At 39.0% G+C, this 25,386-nt stretch overlaps 1 protein-coding gene across 2 annotated transcripts in view; it reads left to right on the forward strand.

Moving 5' to 3' along the window:
* The window catches only part of PTPRR (protein tyrosine phosphatase receptor type R), a 335,309-nt gene that overhangs the window by 16,308 nt on the left and 293,615 nt on the right, over positions 1-25,386 (forward strand). For both annotated transcript variants that reach the window (XM_053583630.1, XM_053583629.1), the window contains exon 2: positions 23,962-24,257. In XM_053583630.1, the coding sequence (XP_053439605.1) occupies positions 23,962-24,257 (296 nt within the window). The remainder of the gene's footprint in view (positions 1-23,961; positions 24,258-25,386) is intronic.

Raw genomic sequence — 25,386 nt, forward strand, 5'->3', positions numbered from 1 at the left:
GTTTATCTAAGTCTTTATGGGGGGGGTGTTATAATTTTGTTAAATTTATTCTTTGTCAACTTATACAAACCCTGACATTATTTTTCTACTTTTTATGACAAAATAGCTGGTTTAAGCATAAATTGTTTTTCAAATTGGTTATCTGGTGTCCGTATACAAACAAATGTGTTCTCATATGAATGCGTATGTCATGTACATGTGTTGTTAGAACATAACTAAGACATACAAACTGAATTCCATAAACTGGTTTCAGCTGGGCATGGTGACTCACGCCTGTCATCCCAGCACTCTGGGAGGCTCAGGTGGGTGAATTGCTTGAGCTCAGGAGTTGGAGACCAGCCTGGCCAAGAGCAAGACCCATCTCTACTAAAAATAGAAAAATTAGCTGGACATTGTGGTGGGTGCCTGTAGTCCCAGATACTCAGGGGACTGAGGCAAGAGGATCCCTTAAGCCCAAGAGTTTGAGGTTGTCATGAGCTATGACGACACCACGGCACTCGATGACACAGAGTGACAGAGTGAGACTCTGTATAAAAAAAAAACAAAATGAAACCAGTGTTCATGTAGCCATAAATGGACTCTTCCAAAGACTATAGTTATTTCCTATTAAGATTGGCATACTGGGAAGGTTATCCTAACCAACCACTGTTGCCATTTTGGAAAGACCACAATATTTATCAGAAAGGTTCAGTGTTACTACTGTTGGCACTGTTTTGTATAAGTTGATGTAGTATAAGTGTAATTTCTTACACAGAGATTGCATAGTGGGGAAGTCAGGCCTTTTCGGGTATCCATGACCTGACTCATGTATATTGTACCCATTAAGTAATTCCTCATCGTCCACTTCTCTCCCCATCATTGTGAGTCTCCATGGTCTCTGGTCCCCACTCTGCCCATGTGTGCTGATTATGCAGCTCCTAATTATAAGCGAGAACATGTGGTATTTTCCCTTGTGTTTTACTTGTTCCACTGGAGATAAGGCCTCCAGTTCTGTCCTCACATGTGACTGCCAGTGCTTTTAACTGGGGAATAGCATTGTGGTGACTTCTCAGGACACACTTAGCAAACACTATAGGAAAACTGGAGAGCAGTTTTGACATCAGCTTCCTACACTCCAGGATGTCACTCTGGAAGTCCTTGCCCCTGTAAGTTCCCAAGAGTCTGTTATTGTATTTATGGAAACTTGTTTCTTCAGGAAAACACCCCAGCCATTGAAATATGACTAACTGAACCTGCCTTCTCTTCACTGAAGTACATTCCTAATTTAGTTGTAGATCTACAAGAACCACCTTCACTTTCTCGCAAGAAAACTATGGCTTGTGGGGGATAAGGAAACTTGCTTAAGTTAACACAGATGGGGTTAGATTCAGCGGTTCCTGCTTATAAACTCAGCTGCTCAGGAGGCTAGAGTGGGAGGATCAATGGAGGCCAGGAGTTTGAGACCAGTTTGGGCAAAATAGTGAGAGCCCATCACTACAAAAAACATAATAACAAACATTAGCCAGGCCTGACAGCACAGACCTCTGGTTCTAGTTACTCAGAGGCTGAGTTGAGAGGATTGCTTGAGCCTAACCATTCAAGGGACAGTGAGCTATGATTGTGCCACTGTACCTTAGCCTGGTAGACAGAGTAAGACCCCATATCCTAAACGAAAAACAGATGAGAGCCAGAGGAGTTGTGGGGGAAGATCATTGAAACCAAAATCCAGGGCCCTTATTTTGAAATTCTTTGCTTTAAAAAAAAGTATGTTTCTTTTCTCAATATTAATAAACATTTTTCTTTTTATCTTTTTTAAAGATTTTTTTTTTAATTTCAGATTAATATGAGGGTACAAACAATTAGGTTTGTTAGGGAAAGTCCCTATTGTAGTTGTAACACACCCCCATATACCCATATACACACCAATGCCCCTTCCCCCCCTCTTCTTTTCTCCCCTTTCCCGCCATCCCCAACTTGAACTGAATTGAGTTTTTCTCTTGTGTGTCTGTGTATTAGTTCATCTACTGGCTTCATATGGCATTTTTCTTATATAAGACTTGCACTGATACACCTGTGAAGTTTTAATTTTCCTGACTGTCTTTCACAAATCAAATGGTAGCCTCATCACTTCTTATGTAGAAATTCCCTAGGAAAACCCCTGGTGTTATCCACATATCTTTCCTTTCTAGAGAAGAAAGTGTCCACAATGCTTAAAGAAACTATGATTATCCTTTCACAAAATGGTCAGACAACAAAGTTACCTTTTCTTGACTGCTCACTTTTTCAGGTCCCCTAAGAGACCACTGTTTCATCCTTTCCTTTCACATGTTATTGACAAGGATTTAAACGCTGGAAATTCAAGGATTTATTCTGAGAGGCTGCATCTGAGACCACTTGAGCAATCCTCCCACCTCAGCCTCTGAGTAGGTGGGACTAGGAAAGAGACTGTGTCCAGCAATCATCAACTTTGAATCTGGAAGAATGAACCATAACTTACTCTAACTTAACGTTGTAACTTCACACATTTCTCTTTCCTTTGTTAAAGATCGCTGCAGAGATTAGGTCATATTTAACATAAAATTTCAACTGTGTAATTTTATGATCATCTAAACTCTCTGGTTATTGTCATGTACATTTTTCTATGATGAAGTACTTTAAATGCAGATGAGTCTCTGTGACAAGCAACTCACTAAACGTTCTGTGAGAGACACTCTACCCTTCAGAGGAGGAAAAATTGTCACCAACCTCTCAGTGAAGATGAGAAATCCCACCACATATACCCACTTTCTCTCTCATTCTTTGCAAGAACTGTTTCAATCTTCATTCTCCTAAAACTTCTGATCTTCCCCCCTTGTTCTCTCTCTTTCTGTTAGGAGATAACTTCATATCCTTCTATTCAGGAAACTAGACGTCATCATCACTTCCTCAACTTACAACAAAAAGTTAACATCCCTGAGTGCCCCTTTCTTCCACATTATAATGCAGGAAATACTTTCCTCTACATCAAGGCTCATCCCTCTGCCTGTACTCTGGACCCTCCCTCCTCCTACCTGCTGGGGGAGCTCAGTCTATTCATTATTCCAGCTGCTTTCTCCTTTATCTTCAACCACTCCTCAACTGTCTCCTTCCTTTTAGCTGAAATTCCTACCTCCCTCCTCCCCCTCAGCTGTGGACTGGTACCGATCCCTGGCCTATTAGGAGCTGGGCTGTGCAGAAGAAGGTGAGCCCCTGACAAGCAAGTGAAACTTCATCTATTTCTACAGCCGCTCCCCATCACGAGTGTCACCGCCTGAGCTCTGCCCCCGTGGCATCAGCGGTGGCATTAGATTCCCATACTGTAAACTGTGCATAGGAGGGATCTGGGTGTGCTCCTGTGGGGATCTAATGCTTCCCCCCCACCCCCCATTCATGGAAAAATTGTCTTCCATGAAACCAGTCCCTGGTGCCAAAAAAGGTTCAGGACTGCTGCCTTTAGGGATTAAATATGCTAAAATCTCTACTGTCTTTTTGCTTTTGGCTGGGTCTGGGTTTGAACCCACCACCTCCGGTATATGGGGCTGGCGCCCTACTCCTTTGAACCACAGGCGCCGCCTAATCTCTACTGTCTTAAAACAAATCTCTAAACCCTTCCTTCCCTTCCTGATGACACACTGTCCTCATACTGCACCCAAACTTGAAAGGTCTGTCCACTCACATTGTTTCTCCTTTATTCCCACTGACTCTTCAATCCCATTAAATCTAGCTTCCCCTCTTCTACCCCCACAACTGCAACTACTTTCTGTAAGTTCATCAATGATTGTAAAATGAAAATGATTTACACTTGGTGATGAGAATAGACACTATTGATATAGTTGAGTGAAAAAGGTAGCTTACACACCGTAGTGTAACCTGTTGACTTTTCTCATGTACAATTCTTTGAATTTAACTCATGTAACCACACGATGATCTAGGTATAGATTAGTTCAGTCACCACACACACAAAAATCTTCATGCCACCTCCTTTCTTTCCCAAACCCTAAATCCTAATAACTATTGATCTGTTTTCTATCATTCTAGATTTTTGCCTTTTTGAGAATATCATGGAAATGGTCGCCTTCAGGGTCTTTCTGAGTCTGCCTTCTTTCACTCAGCTCAATACCTTTTATGTTCATCCAAGTTGTATAGATCAACAGTTCAATCCTTTTTATTGATGAGTAATATTCCATTATATAGATGTGGCACAGTTTGTTTATCCATCTACCCAGTGAAGGATATTTGAGTTTTATCTATTTTGGAGCAATTATGTATAGAGTTGCTACAAAAATTTGTTTACGTGTTTGTGGGAATGCACATTTGTGTTTCTCTGAAGTATACAGAAGTGGGGTTCCTGTAGCATATGACAAGTATAGGTTTAACTTTACAAGAGACTGTGAAACTGGATGGCGCCTGTGGCTCAAGGAGTAGGGTGCCCGTCCCATATGCCGGAGGTGGCGGGTTCAAACCCAGCCCCTGCCAAAAACCACAAAAAAAGAAAAAAAAAAAAAAAGAGAGACTGTGAAACTACTCTGAGAGTGCCTTTGCCATTTTGCACCCTCATCAACAAGGTAGGAGACGTCACGCTGCCCAAGACCCTTCTCTAGGGTGGGGTAGTTTTCATTTTAACAATTGTAGTATACGTCATTCCCTTTGGGTAGGGTTGTTTATGTTTTTATTTGCTTATTTGGAATCCATGTATTCTTTGATAAGGTGTCTATTCAAGTTTTAACCCATTTTTTTTTTTTTTTTTTTGTAGAGACAGAGTCTCACTTTATGGCCCTCGGTAGAGTGCTGTGGCCTCACCCAGCTCACAGCAACCTCCAACTCCTGGGCTTAAGCGATTCTCTTGCCTCAGCCTCCCAAGTAGCTGGGACTACAGGCGCCCACCACAACGCCCAGCTATTTTTTGGTTACAGTTCAGCCGGGGCCGGGTTTGAACCGGCCACCCTCGGTATATGGGGCCAGTGCCTTACCAACTGAGCTACAGGCGCCGCCCTTAACCCATTTTTAAATTGGTTTGTTTTCTAACTGCTCAGTTTTGAGAGTTCTTTATATATTCCAATTATAAGTCCTTTTTGGATTTCTGATTTGCAATTATTTTCTCCTACTCTTTAGCCTTTCATCTTCATATCTTTTACAACCCAGGTTTTTATTTTGATGCAGTCCTGTTTGTCAATTTTTTTCTCTTGTGGATTATGATGTTTTTCTCTTGTCTAAGAACTCTGTTTAGCCTGAGGTAATAAAGATTTTCTACATGTCTGCTATGTTCCCTTCTAAAACTTTCACAGTTTACACATTATGCATTTAGATCCATAATAGTTATTGAGCTGATTTGTGTCTAAGGTGTGAAATTTAGGCAAAGGCTCATTTTGTCACGTATGAATCCCCAAAATGTAATTTTGAAAAGACTATGCTTTCTCTGTTGTTTTTGCATCTTTGCCAAAAATCAAATGGTGATATTTTGCCTGGATTTACTTTTTTTTTAATTTTAGACAGAAGTTTTAAATTTTATTAATATTGTTATTTGAAAGTTATGCTGTTAGTTCTTTTGAAATACGCAGTATATATTTTTTTGACTATAATCTTCCTGCTGGGCAATACATCTCAAAACTTTTTCCTCCTGTCTACCTGAAATGTTGTACCCTTTGACCAGCAACTCTTGCCCTTCTCCTATCCCTGCTCTGCCACTGGGGATCATCATTTTACTCTGTACTTCCGTGAGTTCATCCTTTTATGATTCTATATGTAAGTTAGATCATTCAGTATTTGTCTTTCACTGAGCATAATGTCTTTTCAGTTTATTAGGGTTGTCAGAAACAACAGGATTTTCTTCTTTTATAAGGCTGAATAGCATAATGGAATGCTATATATATAACATTTTCTGTATCCATTCATCTGTTGATGAGCACTTAAGCTGATTTCATATCTTGGATATTGTTTGTAACACTTCAACGAACATGGGAGTGCAGATATCCCTTTGATGTGTTTATTTCCATTTTTAAAAATATACCCAGAAGCTGGATCACTGGATGACATGACAGTTCTACTTTTAGTTTTTTGAGAAACCTGTATATCATTTTCCAGAATGGCTACACAGGTTGAGCACCACTACTCCCCAAAGTCCAAAATCCTAAATTGTTCCCAAACTGGAAACTTTGAACATCAACATGATGCTCAAAGGAAGTGCTTTTTGGAGCATTTAGAATTTTTCAAACTTTTAAATTAGGGATGCTCAGCTGGAATGATGAACATCCCTAATGATGGAAGGATGTAAACATTCCAAAATCCAACAAAAATTCAAAATCTGAATCTAGCATTTTGGGTAAGAGATACTCAACCTTTACTAACTTAAATTCCCATCAGCAATGTGCAGGAGTTCCCTTTCACGTCCTGGTCTACATTCATTATCTTTTATCTTTTTGATGACAGCCATTATAATGGGTGTAAGGGGATATCTTATTGTGGTTTTAATCTGCATTTTTCATCCAGACCAATATTGTGGAGCTTTTCTGCTATGTTTTTTTTCTATTAGTTTTATAATTCTATATTTAAGTCTTTAAACATTTTGAGTTGATTTTACATGGTATGGTACCACGTATAAGAATCCAATTTAATTCTTCTGTATCAAAAAAATTCTTCTCCATTTTTGTTTGTTTCATTGATAATGAAACAAAAATGGAGAAGAATTTTGCTCTGATATATATCAGTTTCTTTGCTAATACCACAGCAACATTATTACTTCAGCTTTATGGTAAATCTTAGAATTGGGCATTTATTACCTTAGTCTTAGATTTGAGAATTTATTACTCTCCTAAATTTATTATTCTTTTTCAAAATTATTTTACCCTTTCTATTTCTTTGGTCTTTCTATGTAAATTTATAATTAGCATATTTAAAACTATAAAAAAACTCTCCTCAGATTTTGATTGTAATTGAGGATAATTGACATATTCGTTGTGTAGAGTTTTCCAATCAATGAACATTTGTTTAGCTCTTCTTTGGTTTCTTTGCCAGAATTTTTGTAGTTTTCACTATATGTATCTTGTATATGTTTTGTTAGCTTCATATCTAAGTACTGTATTTTTTGCAGCTGTTATTGTTTTTAATCTTAGCTTTCAACTGTGCATTGCTAGCTTATACAAATACCATTGGTACATTGATTTTTGAAGGTCAACCATGTATTCTGTGAGTTTGATAAGCTCACATCATAGTTCTAAAAAGATTTTGGTAGCTTTGGGATCTTCCACATGGACCATTATGTCATCTACAGATAGAATGGTTTCATTTTTTCTTTTCCGGCCTGTATGCCTTTGACTTCTGTTTTCTTTGTCTTCTTGTACTGATTGAGTCTTTTAATGCAGTGTCACACAGCACTGGGAGTCTGCAGTTGCCTGTCCTCTCTCTTAGTAGGGGAGTGTTCAGATATCTTAGCTGAGGATTTGGAGCCGCTGTCTTTTATCAGGTTAAGAAAATATCCTTCAATTTCTAGTTTGCTTAACTTATTTTTACTACAAATGCATGTGAACAATTTCAAATATTTTATCAGTAAATATGGCTGAGAGTAGTGGCTCACGCCTGTAATCCCAGCACTCTGGGAGGCCGAGGCAGGTGGATTGCTTGAGCTTATGAGTTGAAGACCAGCCTGAGCAAAAGCAAGAATCCATCTCTACTAAGAAATAGAAAACCTGGGGCAAGAGGATCACTTGAGCCTGAGTTGGAGGTTGCTGTGAGCTATGAGTGCCTTAACAAAATATGTGATACTGTAGACAACGGAGTATGACTTAGCCATGAAAAGAAATAAATCAATGCCTTTTGGAGCAATTTGAATGGAACTGAGCACCATTACCTTAAGTGAAGTATCTTAAGAATAGAAAAACAAACATCATTCTTGATGGTCACAGATGGGCACAGGGAGAAATAGGTCACCGGAAAACAATAAGTTCAGAGGAAGGGCAACGGGAGGGTATAACCCACCTGACAGGTACCATACATCCTATTTGTGATGGGCACTCTTATAGCCCTGAATTAAGGATTATAAAAGTTACCCACGTGATAGAAATATTTTTGCACTGTACCTGGGTGACAGCTTGAGACTCTGTCTCACAAATAAATAAATAAATAAATTAATTAATTAATTAAAGCTATTTTTCTTCTTTAGACTGTCAGTATGGGAGTTCATATTTGTTGCTTTTCCAATATTGAAACAGTCTCAATCCCCATGACAAGCTCTACTTGGTAGTGGTATATTTTTTAAAAAAATATATTTCTACATTCAATTTGCTAATATTTTATTGAAAATTTTTGCATTTGTGTCCATGTGCAACATCAATCCATAGATTTTATTTTTGCAATCTTTTTTAAATTTGAAATATTAAGGAAATACAAATATTTTTGTTACATGGATAGTTTTTATAATTCTTAACTCGGGGCTATAAGGGCTATAAGTGTGCCCATCACAAGTAGAGTGTATTGTATCTGTCAGGTGGGTTATACCCTCCCATTTCCCCTCTGAACTTTTTGTTTTCCAGTGACCTATTTCTCCCTGTGCCCATCTGTGACCATCAAGAATGATGTTTGGGGTGGCACCTGTGGCTCAGTGGGTAAGGTGCCAGCCCCATATACCAAGGGTGGCTGGTTCAAACCCAGTCCTACCCAAACTACAACAAAAAATAGCCGGCGTTTTGGTGGGCACCTGTAGTCCCAGCTACTCGGGAAACTGAGGCAAGAGAATCGCCTAAGCCCAAAAGTTGGAGGTTGCTGTGAGGTGTGATGCCCACGGCACTCCACTGAAGGCGATAGAATGAGACTGTCTCTAAAAAAAAAAGAAAAAGAATGATGTTTGTTTTTTTATTCTTAAGATACTTCACTTAAGGTAATGGTGCTCAGTTCCATTCAAATTGCTCCAAAAGGCATTGATTTATTTCTTTTCATGGCTAAGTCACACTCCATTGTCTATAGTATCACACATTTTGTTAGCCACTCATAAATTGATGGCCACTTAGGTTGATTCCACATCTTTGTGCTTGTGAATTGTGCTGCTGTCAACACTGAGTACAGTTAGTTTTTTTTTTTTTAATAAAATGGCATTTTTTCCTAGTGGGATTGTTGGATCTAGGTTTGTTTCTTTGAGGAATTTCCATACTGTTTCCCACAAAGGTGGTACTAATTTGCAGTCCCACCAGTGGTTTGTAAGCATTGTTTGTTTCTTGCTGCATCCACACCAGCATCTATTATTTATTGATTTTTTCATAGCCATTCTGACAGGGGTAAGATGATATCTCATTGTGGTTTTAATTTGCATTTCTCCTATTAGTAATGTTGGACATTTTTTCATGTTATTTGTCCTTTGTCTATCTTCTTTTGAAAAGCTTCTGCTCATGTCATTTGCCCACTTTTTAATGGAGTTGTTTGCTTATTTCTTACTGATTTGTTTGAGTTCTTTGCAGATTCTGGATTTTAGCCCATTATCAGATGTATAGTTTTCAATTATCTTCTCCAGTTCTGTAGGTTATATGTTTGCTCTGTTGATTATTTCCTTTTCTGTACAGAATTTGTCCATTTCCTCTACATTTTCTAGTTTATACATATATTTTGTAGTATTCACAAATTATATTTTGTATTTATTTTGTATCACTTGTATCTCTTTGTTCATTTCTGATTAATCTTATTTGGGCCCTTTGTATTTTTATTCTTGGTTAATTTAGCAAGAGGTCTGTGGATTTAGTTCATCTTTTCTTTTTTTTATTTTTTTTATTGTTGGGGATTCATTGAGGGTACAATAAGCCAGGTTAAACTGATTGCAATTGTTAGGTAAAGTCCCTCTTGCAATCATGTCTTGCCCCCATAAAGTGTGACACACACCAAGGAGCCACCCCCCTCCCTCCGTCCCTCTTTCTGCTTTTCCTCCCCTCCCAACCTTAATTGTCATTAATTGTTTTCATATCAAAATTGAGTACATAGGATTCATGCTTCTCCATTCTTGTGATGCTTTACTAAGAATAATGTCTTCCACTTCCATCCAGGTTAATACGAAGGATGCAAAGTCTCCACTTTTTATGGCTGAATAGTATTCCATGGTATACATATACCACAGCTTGTTAATCCATTCCTGGGTTGGTGGGCATTTAGGCTGTGTCCACATTTTGGCGATTGTAAATTGAGCTACAAACAACAGTCTAGTACAAGTGTCCTTATGATAAAAGGATTTTTTTCCTTCTGGATAGATGCCCAGTAATGGGATTGCAGGATCAAATGGGAGGTCTAGCTTGAGTGCTTTGAGGTTTCTCCATACTTCCTTCCAGAAAGGTTGTACTAGTTTGCAGTCCCACCAGCAGTGTAAAAGTGTTCCCTTCTCTCCACATCCACGCCAGCATCTGCAGTTTTGAGATTTTGTGATGTGGGCCATTCTCACTGGGGTTAGATGATATCTCAGGGTTGTTTTGATTTGCATTTCTCTAATATATAGAGATGATGAACATTTTTTCATGTGTTTGTTAGCCATTCGTCTGTCATCTTTAGAGAAAGTTCTATTCATGTCTCTTGCCCATTGATATATGGGATTGTTGGCTTTTTTCATGTGGATTCATTTGAGTTCCCTATAGATGCTAGTTATCAAGCTTTTGTCTGATTAAAAATATGCAAATATCCTTTCCCATTGTGTAGGTTGTCTCTTTGCTTTGGTTATTGTCTCCTTAGCTGTACAGAAGCTTTTCAGTTTAATGAAGTCCCATTTGTTTATTTTTGTTGTTGTTGCAATTGCCATGGCAGTCTTCTTCATGAAGTCTTTCCCCAGGCCAATATCTTCCAGTGTTTTTCCTATGCTTTCTTGGAGGGTTTTTATTGTTTCATGCCTTAAATTTAAGTCCTTTATCCATCTTGAATCAATTTTTGTGAGTAGGGAAAGGTGTGGGTCCAGTTTCAGTCTTTTACATGTAGACACCCAGTTCTCCCAACACCATTTATTGAATAGGGAGTCTTTCCCCCAAGGTATGTTCTTGTTTGGTTTATCGAAGATTAGGTAGTTGTAAGATGTTAGTTTCATTTCTTGGTTTTCTATTCAATTCCAAGTGTCTATGTCTCTCTTTTTGTGCCAGTACCATGCTGTCTTGACCACTATGGCTTTGTAGTACAGACTAAAATCTGGTATGTTGATGCCCCCAGCTTTATTTTTATTACTAAGAACTGCCTTAGCTATATGGGTTTTTTCCTGGTTCCATACAAAACGCAGAATCATTTTTTCCAAATCTTGAAAGTAGGATGTTGGTATTTTGATAGGAATGGCATTGAATAGGTAGATTGCTTTGGGAAGTATAGACATTTTAACAATGTTGATTCTTCCCGTCCATGAGCATGGTATGTTCTTCCATTTGTTAATATCCTTTGCTATTTCCTTTCTGAGGATTTCATAGTTTTCGTTATAGAGGTCTTTCACCTCCTTCATTAGGTATATTCCTAGGTATTTCATTTTCTTTGAGACTATGGTGAAGGGAGTTGTGTCCTTAATTAGCTTCTCATCTTGACTGTTATTGGTGTATACAAAGGCTACTGACTTGTGGACATTGATTTTATATCCTGAAACATTACTATATTTTTGACTTCTAGGAGTCTTGTGGTTGAGTCTTTGGGGTTCTCTAAGTATAAGATCATGTCATCAGCAAAGAGGGAGAGTTTGACCTCCTCTGCTCCCATTTGCATTCCCTTTATTTCCTTGTCTTGCCTAATGGTATTGGCTAGAACTTCCAGCACTATGTTGAATAGTAAAGGTGACAGAGGACAACCTTGTCTGGTTCCAGTTCTAAGAGGAAAAGCTTTGAGTTTTACTCCATTCAGTAAAATATTGGCTGTGGGTTTGTCATAGATAGCTTCAATCAGTTTTAGAAATGTGCCATCTATAAAGGATGCTGAATTTTATCAAATGCTTTTTCTGCATCTATTGAGAGGATCATGTGATCTTTACTTTTGCATCTGTTAATATGGTGGATAACGTTTATGGACTTGCGTATGTTAAACCAGCTTTGCATCCCTGGGATGAAACCTACTTGATCATGATGTATGACTTTTTTGATGATAAGCTATAATCTACTGGCTAGGATTTTGTTGAGAATTTTTGCATCTATATTCATGAGTGAGATTGGTCTGAAATTCTCCTTTTTGTTTGGGTCTTTTCCTGGTTTGGGTATCAGGGTGATGTTTGCTTCATAGAATGTATTGGGGAAGATTCCTTGTTCCTCAATTTTTTGGAATAATTTCTGCAGTACAGGAATAAGCTCTTCCTTGAAGGTTTGATAGAATTCTGGTGGAAGCCATCTGGACTAGGGCATTTTTTGTTTGGAAGATTTTTTATTGTTTCTTTGATCTTAGTGCTTGAAATTGGTTTGTTCAGGAGCTCTATTACTTCCTGGCTATGTCTAGGAAGAGGGTGTGATTCCAAATATTGATCCATTTACTTCCCACTGTCAAATTTCTGGGCATAGAGTTTCTGGTAGTATTCAGAGATGATCTCTTGTATCTCTGTGGGATCAGTTGTTATTTCCCCTTTATCATTTCTGATTGAGGTTACTAGAGATTTTACTTTTCTATTTCTCGTTAGTCTGGCTAATGGTTTATCTATTTTATTTATTTTTTCAAAAAACCAACTCCTTGTTTCATTAATTTTCTGAATGATTGTTTTGTTTTCAATTTCATTGATCTCTGATTTGATTTTGGAGATTTCTTTTCTTCTACTGAGTTTAGGCTTAGATTGTTCTTCTTTTTCCAAATCCATAAGATGGCTTGTGAGATTGTTGATGCGCTCTCTTTCTGTTTTTCGAATGTAGGCATCTAAAGCGATGAATTTTCCTCTCAAAACTGCTTTTGCAGTATCCCACAGGTTTTGGTAGCTTGTGTCTTCATTGTTGTTATGCTCAAGGAACTTAATGATTTCCTGTTTTATTTCTTCCTGCACCCATCTGTTATTCAACAGAAGATTGTTTAATTTCCATGCCTTTGTGTGGGGTCGAGCGTTTTTTTAGAGTTGAGTTCCACCTTTAGTGCCTTATGGTCTGAGAAGATACAAGGTAAAACTTCAATTCTTTTGATTCTGTTGATATTTATTTTGTGTCCCAGGATATGATCAATTTTGGAGAATGTTCCATGGGGTGATGAGAAGAATGTATATTCTTTATCTTTGGGATGGAGTGTTCTATATGCGTCTATCAAGGATAGTTGTTCTAGGGTCTCATTTAAGTCTCTTATATCTTTGTTTAATTTCTGTTTAGAGGTTCTGTCCAGCTCTGTAAGAGAAGTGTTAAAGTCCCCTCTTATTATGGTATTATCAGATATCCTATGGCTCAGTCTGAGTAAGGTCTGTTTCAAGAATCTGGGAGCATTTAAATTGGGTGCATAGATATTTAGAATTGAAACATCTTCTTGTTGTATTTTTCCCTTGACCAATATAAAGTGACCATCTTTGTCTTTTTTGACTGTAGTTGCTTTAAATCCACATGAATCTGAAAATAAGATTGCAACTCCTCTTTTCTTCTGAATGCCATTTGCCTGAAAAATTATCTTCCAACCCTTGACTCGGAGCTGTAATTTGTCTTTTGAAGCCAGGTGTGTTTCTTGTAGACAGCAAATGGATGGCTCGTGTTTTTTAATCCAGTCATCTAATCTATGTCTCTTCAGTGGGGAATTCAAGCCATTAACATTTATTGAGATAATTGATAAGTATGGTAGTATTCTATTCGTCTTATTTTGTGAGAGTCCATTGCTTAGTTTTATCTTTTGCATCAGTGTGGAGGTTAGGTTCTGTCCTTTAATTTCTGAGTTCTTACTTTGCTGCTGATTATTGTGGTGGTCAGTGTGCAGAACAGGTTGAAGTATTTCCTGTAGAGCTGGTGTTGTTGTGGCGAATTTCCTCAATGTTTGTATATCCATAAATGATTTGATTTCTCCGTCAATTATTAAGCTTAGCTTAGCAGGGTACAGAATTCTGGGCTGGAAATTGTTCTGTTTAAGTAGATTAAAGGTAGATGACCATTGTCTTCTTGCTTGGAAAGTTTCATTAGAGAAGTCTGTGGTCACTCTGATGGGTTTGCCCCTGTAGTTCAACTGGCGCTTACTCCTGGCAGCTTGTAGAATCTTTTCTTTTGTCTTGACTTTGGACAGGTTCATCACAATGTGTCTTGGAGAAGTTCGGTTAGAGTTGAGGCAACCTGGGGTCTCATATCCCTCTGAAAGCAGTGTGTCAGAATCTTTGGTGATATTTGGGAAATTTTCTTTTATAACATTTTCTAGTATGGCTTCCATTCCTCTGGGGCATTCTTCTTCCCCTTCTGGGATTCCTATAACTGGTATGTTGGAACGCTTCATAAAGTCCCATAATTCTGACAGTGAACGTTCTGCTTTCTCTCTCTTCTTTTCTGCCTCTTTTACTATCTGAGTTATCTCAAGAACTTTGTCTTCTACCTCTGAAATTCTTTCTTCTGCATGATCTAACCTGCTGCTGATACTTTCCATCGCATCTTTAAGTTCCCTAATTGACTGTTTCAGTTCCTTCAGCTCTGCTATGTCCTTTTTACATTCTTCATATTGTTCATCTCTTATTTGATTCTGTTTTTGGATTTCCTTTTGGTATTTTCCACTTTATTATCAGTTTCCTTCATTGTTTCCATCATTTCTTTCATTGTTTTCAACATGTGTATTCTAAATTCCCTTTCTGTCATTCCTAACATTTCTTTATAGGTGGAATCCTCTGCAGTAGCTACCTCATGGTCCCTTGGCGGGGTTGTTCTGGACTGGGTCTTTATGTTGCCTGGAGTTTTCTGCTGATTCTTCCTCATGAGTGATTTCTTTTATCTGTTTCCTTGCCCTAATTTTCCTTTCCTTGCTCTTTATGTTCTCGTGCCTGTGGACTAAGGGTTAGACGTGTCCTTTTGGTACAGGACCAGAAGGGTGAGAAGGTTGAAGAGCAAGGAAGGGATGAAAGAAAGGAGGACCAAGTGAAAAGAAAAAAAAAATAGAGAAAGGAGAGGGGGTGAGTAAAAGGAATATTGACAAAAAGAAGAGAGGCACAGAAAGAGGGAGACAGAGCAATATATGTGTACAGTAGGGTACTTGGACACGACCTTTAAAAAAACCCACCTTCTGGGGGTGCCCCGTTGGGTGGTTCCCTTGAGGTCAGCAGCTCTTTGCTAACCTGATCAGACACAGTACCCCACCTCCACCTAGTAGAGAGGAAAGACAAAAATGCTATAAAGCAAACCAAAACAAGCAAACAGAAAACTTTACGGGATAATATTGGGTGAAAAACCAAATAATAGCTGTAGAAACACTAGCAAAAATGAAGTTCTAGTTATTGAAAAAGGCAGCAATGGGTCCCTGTGGCCCACAGCCAAACACTATTAGCTCCGTCTGGCTCAGCGGCTCAGACTGGGGCCCTAGACAACAGCCAAAGTTCTCCGCATTCCCTCTCAGGCTCTGCCGAAGGCAGTTCAACTGAGTGCCAAGTCCAAAAACACCCAAACAGTTCACAGGTAAGGCCTTTCCAGTTTGCAGTCTTGCTGCTACTGAACTTACAGTTGCGGGCGGGTTTTGACCAATTGAACACATGCGACCACTTGCCGTTTTTCCACTGTTTTAGACCTCCTCTTGGGGTCCAGAAGTCTCTCGCTGACTGTCTGTATCCTCACAGGGGTGATGATAGGCAGATCCCACCAGCCAGAGATGCCTGGAGTCCTATCTCCCCAGACTCACGGTGCCCAGATACAAGGAAGCTGTTACTCGGCCGCCATCTTTCTCTCCACTAGTTCATCTTTTCAAATGAACAACTTGTTTACTTGATCGCTTATGTTATTTTTCATGTTTTCCATTTTGTTTAGTTCTGTTCTAACCTTTGTTATTTCTTTTGTTCTTCTGTCATTGGGATTGGATTTTCCTTCTTTATATTGTTTCTTGAGATGTGACATTAAGTTGTTAATTTGTGATCTTTCTGTCTTTTTGAGGTAGACCTTTACAGGCTAAGAATTTCCCCTGAAAACTGCTTTTGCTAAATGCCACAGATTCTAATAGCATATGTCCTATTTGTCATTCAGTTCAAGGATCTCCTGATTTCAATCTTAATTCATTATTGACACAATAATCATTCAATTCAGCAGCAGGTTGTTTGATTTTCATGACTGTGTATAAATTTGAGTGTTTCTCTTGGAATTAACTTTTAGTTTTATTTCACTGTGTTCTAAGAAGATACAAGGTAGGATTTTTTGTTTTGTTTCGTTTTTTTAATTTTTTGAGACATTTTGTGACCTGAAATGTGATCAATCTTGGAGAAAAGTCCCATGTGTGGATGAAAGAATGTGTATTCAGTAATTTGGGGGTGAAATTTTCTGTAGTGTCTATTAGTTACATTTGTTCTGGAGTCCCGTTGAAATCCACTGTTTCTTTACTTGTTTTGTGCTTTGATGTTCTTTACAGCTCTGTCAGTAGGATGGTGACGTGCCCAACAAGTACATACTACTATTTACCACTTTGCTTGTATATATTAGAATTTGCCTTGTGAATCTGGGAGCTCCTGTGTTAGGTGCATATCTATATAAAATTACGTCTCTTATTGAATTGCTCCTTTAACCTTAAATACTGACCACTTTTGTCTTTTGTTACCATCGTTGATTTAAAGTACATATTATCTGACATTAGAATGGTGAGCCTGCTCTCTTTAGCCTTCCATTTGCGTGGAATATTCTTCCCTTCCTTCATCTTCATCCGTGTAAGTGCTCACAGGCAGATGTGTTTCCTGGAAACAGTGGATCTTTGGTTGTGTGCTTTTTTTTTTTTTTTCCAGTCCATTCAGCCCGCCTTCTTGCACCAATTCCTTTCTCATCTGGAGCAGCTGTTGCTCTTTGGTTTTGCTTAAGGGTGTGTCTATAGCATATGTTGGATAAAGAACGTTGGCTTCACTTGTCCTTGATGGGGGTCTATGTTCTGGATGGACACCTTGGTTATAGATATCCTTCATTTGGTGGTTTTCTCAGTAGATAGTTATTTGTAGGCTGTAGTGGTGGTGTTCTACATTGGAGGGCAGATTCCCTGTCTCATGTCTCTTTTTGGTGAAGGAAGATGTAAGTCTTTGAAATCCTTTCTATTTCCCCAGCCCTGTGGTCTTCTTAACAGCATGAATTATACTGAGATGCCCAGTTTAGTCTCTGAGACTGCTGGAGGTGGTGCTTGTGGGTAAGAATCAGCCACTCCCTGTAGGATTAAATCAGTAAATGTTGTAATGGGCTTTATAAATTGTTCTCCCTGCCAACAGGTAGTGTTTTCAGGTAACAGTCAGCTGCAGTGTTGTTTTCTGAGATTGACTGGCTCTAATCAATCAGGAGAAGCACTCAGATGTCCTATGCCATGGGTGGGGGCATTGAGCTCCCTGGGGCCTCCTTATTCTTTACCACAGCAGAGGTGGGCAGAGAGATGAATTAGGTAGGGCTAGGTTGGGTTAGCATGCCTTCAGGATTCACAGAGGTGGACACAGAGCTGTCTTGGCAGGGGATGGGGGTCAGATCCCAGGCTGCTGAGGAAAGAGGCCATGGAGGCGCTGAGTCAGCCCCACCAAGAGAGAAAGTCTGCTTGTGGAGGAAAGGCCATCAGGGATTCACAGACGGGCTGTCAGAGTGGGGTTTGCTCTACCCTATCCCAAGGTCTCTACAAGCAGAAGCTCAAGGTAACTGAGCTGAATGTCAATAGCTTGGAGCTTTTCACCAAGATTGCTTCCCCAAGAGCAGAGTTTTCCTGTGTGGAGAGAGTTTTTCTGTTAGTGCACTATATAGACCACACCGTACTCTCCTCTCACTTCTGGCCACCTGGGTTCCCTTGCCTCCTGAGATTAACTAACAAATCTCCCCTCTGTGCCCCTGAGGAACACCACTGAGTCCTGGGGGCCTGGGATCTAGCCTGTAGGTCTGTCTCCTTGTCTCCCAAAGTTGAATCCCTGTCTATGCCCAAGAGAAGACCAGTCCCAAGTGGCCTATGTGATGCTCAAGCAGGTGTAATGTACCTCCACTTTGGGGTATGCCCTGTCTTCCTGGAGCAGCCAGGTGAGTAGCACCAGAGAGGGCTGCTGGGCTGGAAGCTCACAGTCCAATCCCGCCTCCATCCACTTCAGATCTTTAAGAGAAGAGGTGTCTGTGGGAGCCTTGATGCAGGGGACACATGAGCAGAAGGGAAGCAACTACTCCTGAGAGTCCTGGCTCAGTCATCCCCTGGGCACCCAATTCACTCAGCTGCAGTGGAGGAAAGCATCTGAATGGAGAAGAGCTGGCACTTTGGTCCTCTCTGTCCCTCTCCCTGGCAAGCAGCCCACCCAGAATGTCCAAGCTCTGGGATCACACAGATCTCCCAGGACCCACCAGGCCCTGTGGCCACCACAGCCTGGGCTGGAGTTTGGAAATGTTTGTGTGGGACAAGTGACACAAAGATTGAAGGGCTGATGCTCCCTGGGTAGGACAAAGGCACACAATGGGTGGGGAACCCACATGATCTGAAGTGACTCCAGTGACCTTGCAGCCTTGTTCTTTGTTTTTAAGAAGTTCATAGTTCACTGGTGGTAGCAGCTTTTGAGCTTGTGAGGGTGGAAAAGTTCTTCAGAAGCATGGGAGCCTGCTGACTACCAGAAGTGTGAGGGAAGGAGAAACAAAACTCCTACCTACCCTTCCCATGGGACTCCAACTTTCTCAGGGGTTGATCCTGCCAGTATCCTGCCTCTTCTTGTTCTGCTGCCCAGCTTCTTGCTGTAGAATCTCAGGTAGGTTCCGGCACTCTTACCTCAAGATTACACCTGGGCTATATGTTTGTTAATTTAAGACTTTTCCTTCTTTCTGAGATGATCTAGTGACTGATGTCTCTAGTCAGCCATCTTTGCACCCATTTTTCCCCTATAATTTTATTTTTTATTACTTTCTCTGTATTTGTTGAGGAGGTAATGTTGGTGTCATCACTTGATTTTGGCAAGTGTTCACTCCTCTTCTATTTTTGGGGAGAAGTTTTATAGTTTTCCTACTATCTTTTCTTTAAATGGTTGGTAGAATTTGCAACTGAAGCCATTCAACCCTAAAGATTTCTTATTCAGAAAAAATTTTAACAAGAATTTAATTCTTTTTATAATTTTAGCATAATTTAGATTATTTCTTTCATCTTGAGTAAGTTTCATTAGCTTGTAGTTTTTGAGGAATTAGTCATTTCATCTAAGTTGGTGAATTTACATGCAAAAAATCATTATTATCCTCTTCATGTCTTTTATGATATTCTTCCTTTCATTTCTGATATTGGATTCTGTGTCTTCTCTCTTTTTTCAATCTTCCTAGTTTAATCAATTTTACTGATCTTTTCAAAGAACCAGCTTATGTTTTATTGATTTTCTCTATTGTTTTTCTATTTTCAATGTAATTATTTCTACTTTTAATAGTTTTCCTTCTGTGGCTCAATCGGTAGGGCACCGGCCCCATATACGGAGGGTGGCGGGTTCAAACCCGGCCCCGGTCAAACTGCAACCAAAAAATAGCCAGGTGTTGTGGCAGGCACCTGTAGTCCCAGCTACTCAGGAGGCTGAGGCAGGAAAATCACTTAAGCCCGGGAGTTGGAGGTTGCTGTGAGCTGTGTGAGGCCACGGCACTCTACCGAGGGCCATAAAGTGAGACTCTGTCTCTACAAAAAAAAAAAAAAAAATAGTTTTCCTTCTGCATGCATATTTATTTTGCTACTTTTTCTAGTTTCTTTCTAATGAAAGGTTAGGTTATTGATTAGAGAGTTTTCTTCTTTTCTACTATAAGCATTTAATACTGTGAATTTTCTTCTAAGCACTAATTCGATTACATCCCACAAATTATGATATATTTTTATTTTAGTTTTGTTCAAAATTATTCTAATTTATCATATGATTTTCTCTTTGGCCAATGGATATTTAGATGTGTGATGTTTAATGTCCAAATGTTTTCATTCTGTTACTCCTACTTCTTTTATTCCTTTATGGCCAGAGAGTTTACTTTGTATAATTTCATATTTTAATGTTTTAACATTTGTTTTATGACCCTGGACATGTTCTATGTTGGTGACTATCCCATGTGAACTTGAAAAGAATGTATATCTCCTGATGTTCTTGGTTGTAGTATCTATAAATATCTACTAAATTCAGTTGGTTGATGATGGTGTTCATTTATGACCTCACCCTTGCCGATTTTTGTCTACTAGTATTATCTGTTATTCAGAGAGGGGTGTTAAAAATCTCCCACTACAATTATAGACTTGCCTATTTCTCCTTTCCTTGTGGTCAGTGTTGATTCAGGTATTTTAAAACTCATTTTTAGGTGCATGCAAGTTTGGAATCATTATATTGTATCCCTACATATGCCCATCATTATGCAACATTCCTCCTCATCTTTGGTAATTTCTTTGCTCCGAAGTCACAGTTGTCTGATATTGATATAGTCACTCCAGCTTTCTTTGGTTTGGTGTTTGCATGAAATATATTTTTTCGTCTTTTCACTTTAAATGTATCTGTACCTATCTTAAGTGAGTTTCTTGAACGTCTACAACTACATCTGTGTCCAGGGTCAGATGCTGAGAGGACAGAGAGAGTAAAAATCCAGCCAAAAACGACTGGCTGCTTTAGAATTACAACTCCACCAGTAGAGAACTTGGTATCTTGATCTTCACATTTCCAAAATTTTATGTGAACATATTTCCATAGTGGAAATAAAAGAGGCGAGAAATAACATTTGAAGATAGAGAATGCAAAACTATTCAAAACACTAGCTAATTGGTGCTCAAACTTCAGAGTCTAAATATGAAAAGATTCTATTATAAATCCAGACTCCTAGGTCACATCCACAGATATGCTGCTGTGGTAGTTTTAGGTTAGAGTCCAGGAATCAACATCATCATGCCCTAGGTCAGCGGTTCTCAACCTGTGGGTCATGACCCACAGGAACTATATTAAAGGGCCGCAGCATTAGGAAGGTTGAGAACCACTGCCCTAGGTGATTCTGATGCAATGAATCTAAAAACTTTTTCCTAAGTAATGGTGGGAGTTGGGCACCTAATATTATTCTTCCAGCCTGGAACTCATTACTCAAGGGCAAGGCAAGCCCAGGTCCTTTCACGTACACAATTGGATAAGGCTAGGAAATTTTAAATGTGTTTAATGGCACTTCCACTTAGATTTTTTTTCTCTTTTCTAACAGATCAGTTTTATGAAAAAAGGAATTTGTTAACTGGACTAATCTATTCTATTTAAGTAGAATGGTTTTGAAAAGGCTCATTGTGATTGATTCCATGCAAAAAGGAAGATAATTATGTATTTACTCAGTTCTTCGTTTATTCCTCCCCCTCTCAGATATCTATGTTCTCTGATCTGCTAAGTTATTTTTTCTTAATTTAACATTTATGGAGCATCTAGGGTAGAGGAATTTCTAGATTTTACAACCTTTGCCCTCGACAAAGTTTGTATGACCTGCATATATATTTTGCATCATCGGCAATTCTATCTCACCAATATGTCTTCGACTTTCTCTTTGGGATGTAAAGACAAGCTATTTTCTTAGTATGTGTGCTTTCTTCTATGATATAATAGATAATTTAGGAGTTACCTACTTGTACTAATAGCTTTATCTTTTTTAGATCATTCAGATTACAGCTACATTTCATGTGGATTCTGAAATAGTAACAGAAACTTAATGACTGTGTCTTTGATTCTTAGCATGCTAAATAGACAATAACCTTTTTTAAACAATCAAGCTATGATGGTGATTAGTCAGTGATGACCTTGAAATAACTGTAAATTTTGTTTCTCTGAATGAAATAGGTGCTCCTTGAATTTGGGAATGAAACCATAATTAGAACACATAATCTTGTGGAATTCAGAACAGGGTACTTCAAGGTTGTTACACAAAGAGTTGTCACTACTTTATTAATGGAGAATAGTGATAAAATGCTCTAGATGTGTATTACCTTTTTGACCCCAGATGGTTATCTAGTATTGTACTAAGAAAAACTCACTAAGTGATATTATAGTGTCCTAGAAAAGTTTCTATACTTCTGAAAGGTGAGCAATTTCTTCCTTCCCCTTTGAGAAACTGAGTCTGATGTTGTTTTAGACAGTTAAAGCGAGTGGTTGGCTTGGAGTTAAGAAACAAAATGGACATACTATTTTTTTTATCTGAGTTTACTTTTCTAATTTTAAATGATCCTTTATTCAGAGAAAGGCATATCCTTCTCTTAAATACACTTGAGTTTCTCACTTTAGAAACAGACTCTCCTACCAAATAAAGGGGTGTACAATGCTATAAACTATACATTGAGAAGCATGAGAACTAAATCTTGTCACAATAGTGTGGCTGAAATCTTCAAAGTAAGATACATAGGTCTGTGCAAGATTTGGAAAGAAAAGATAAAATAGTAGGAGATTGAGAAAGAATTCTTCTGAGAATAATATGTGTATAGGTTATTGTTGCCACAGGCATGCCCAGGGAAAATCTGGAAAATCTGCTAGGTACTATTTAGGTGGCTTTTCTAGGTTGTGATCTGTTTATTCTGCTTACCATGTTGTATAGATGATCTTACGTTTGCTTTTCTGATTGATGTTTGACCTGAGATATTCTTTTTGATTCACATGTTTATTTATTTCCTCCTGTGGCCAGTAACTAATAGGAGAAAGAGTTATTCAATTCCATGGATATTTACTAACCAAAGAAATAAAAATTAATATATATTTTTTTTAGTGTATAGGTTTAATTGCTGAAACTAAGACAGTTAAAATAATGCTTGACATCAGCTAACACAAGATAGGAAATTGCTTCTGTCCCATATAAAGTCTGAGTGGGAACTCCAGGGTTGGTATAGTTTAATTTTCATCAGAGACTGGGATACTGTTGTTGTATCCCTCTACACCACTCTCCTACCCTGACCATGTTTCTACCTCATGCTCCCACCAGACCATCTACCTTTCAGCAAGTACAAAGGAAGAAAGGTGGAAAGACAGGTAGGAAGAAAGGCCACAGCACATCTCTGCTCATGTCATGACTACTCACGTCCAGTAGCTAGAACTTGATCAAATGGTGATCCTTGGTTGAGGGGAGGTTGAGAATGTGATCTTTATCTGGACGGCCGTATTATTACTACTAAGGAGAGAATCAGTATTATTACCTGGATGTTGCTACAATGAGTATACTCACATCTCTTCCCTCTGTGAGCTTAAAATACTCTACAAACATTTAGAAAACCATACATGGTTTATAATATAAGCAAGATAAAATAAATATAAGAATTTTAGGAAATGCTATAGGTTGAGGGAAAGCTTGACTGTTCAGAAACAGAACATCCAGGAGGAGAAGCCCAATGTGGTATTGAAATGGTGGATTTAGACAAAGGAGGAAATTTCTTAGTATAAGAGGTACTAGAGGCTGGCGCGGTGCCTCACACCTGTAATCCCAGCACTCGGGGAGGCTGAAGTGGGTGGATCCCTTAAGCTCACAAGTTAGAGCCCAGCCTGAACAAGAGTGAAACCCCATTGTTACTAAAAATAGGAAAACTAGCTGAGCGTTGTGGCAGGTGCCTGTAGTCACAGCTACTCAGGAGGCTGAGGCAAGAGGATCACTTAAGCTTAGGAGTTTCAAGTTGCTGTGAGCTATGACACCACACACTCTACCCAGGTGACAGAAATAATGTTAATATTATGATTAATAATATTAATAACAGATATTAGGATATCTGATAGATAGGGTTTTTTTCAAACCACTCTCACTCCCACCCACCTAAAAGCCCTGAGATGCCTCCATACCATAGAGGGTGTTCTACCTGGTGGGGTGGGAAGTAGAGAAAAACAGGTGGAGACTTACTCCTATGTATTAAAACCTCATAAAAAAAAGATAATTCTCTTTATCAGATATTTCTAGCTATCTGCTGAATAGGGTCTCTGATTTTCTTTCTGTTTCTTTCCCCTTTCAGGGTGTTTTTCAGGACATAATGACCACCTTCTGGCGATTAATCAGAAGAGTGGGAAGCCAACATTCGTTTATCACCATTCACGAGGCATTAAGAAGAGCCTGGCCATAGCTCCACAGAAGATATACAGACATGGCCACCCTTCCTCCTCTGAGACTCAGGCAAGCACACGCCACCACATTGTTAACTCAGCATTTCCTAGACCTGAGTATGAGCCATCTCTCGATCTGCTGGCCATGGCTGGGCAAGACCTTGAGGTGGAAAACCTCCCGATCCCAGCAACGAACGTAATTGTGGTGGTAAGTACTCCATTCACCTGCCCTGAGCTGGTCTGGTGCTATTTTCTGTCACTGATACTTGATAAAAAAGACTATTGCAAATGGTAGTTACTGAACCTCAGCAGTTACTTATCACAGCCCTTCTCATTCTCTGATGTTTCTCTTTTGTTACTTGCTATTGCCTGTTTTCTTCCTCCAATGCCATGATTCTCAACCTTCCTAATGCCGTGGCCCTTTAATACAGTTCTTGTGGGTCGCAACCCACAGGCTGAGAACAACTGCTCTCTGCTCACAGCACAATGCATTGTACATGGCAGACGCTTAATAAATATCTGAATATAAAACTTCTTTAGGAATGGGCGGCGCCTGTGGCTCAAGGAGTAGGGCGCCGGTCCCATATGCCGGAGGTGGTGGGTTCAAACCTAGCCCCGGCCAAAAAAAAAAAAAACTTCTTTAGGAAGGCCTTCTAGTTATAGCTGATCGTATCCTGTCCTGAGCCTCCTGCCTTCCATGATAATCAATTTTAAGGAGATAAGCCACAGGCTTGGCCTGTTTAAATAAATAATCTTATTGGAGATCCTCTGGTCTCGCTTGACTCAAATTATAATAAATGAAGAAACATCTGAAAGGAAAAGATTGTTGTAGGGGAGGGTAGTTTTCTGTCACTGGAGCAAGTAAAATGGATTGAGAGCAATTCATGAATATTATTCTTTATCTCACTGAACAAACATCATCCTTTATTTATCAAAGTGATGTAATGATCCAAGTGATTACCTCACGTAACCCAGGTGAGAGGTTCCCAATTTGTGGAGGTATCATAATTTAAACACATGTTGAGGTTAACGCCCTGTTTGGACTATAGGCCCCCTCAAGGAATGGGGGATCCACCACATTGTTAATTCAGTATTTCCTAGGAGGATCTGCGTTAAAGTTATAAATCTGAGGCTAAGTGGATGTGATTGCATTTGTGCTCCCAAATATAATCAAACAAGTTGACTTTGAAGCCAATGTAATTCAATGAAACCACGTCTGCATTTTGGCGACTTCTTTGTGCACCAAATGTTATTAAATTTAACAAGATTCTTTCTTTTATTTTTTAATCTACTACTTAGGTATATTTTACTCTTTACTTTGTATTGAGAATCAAAGA

Source organism: Nycticebus coucang, chromosome 3, assembly GCF_027406575.1.
Source record: "Nycticebus coucang isolate mNycCou1 chromosome 3, mNycCou1.pri, whole genome shotgun sequence".
Classification (NCBI taxonomy): Eukaryota; Metazoa; Chordata; class Mammalia; order Primates; family Lorisidae; genus Nycticebus; species Nycticebus coucang.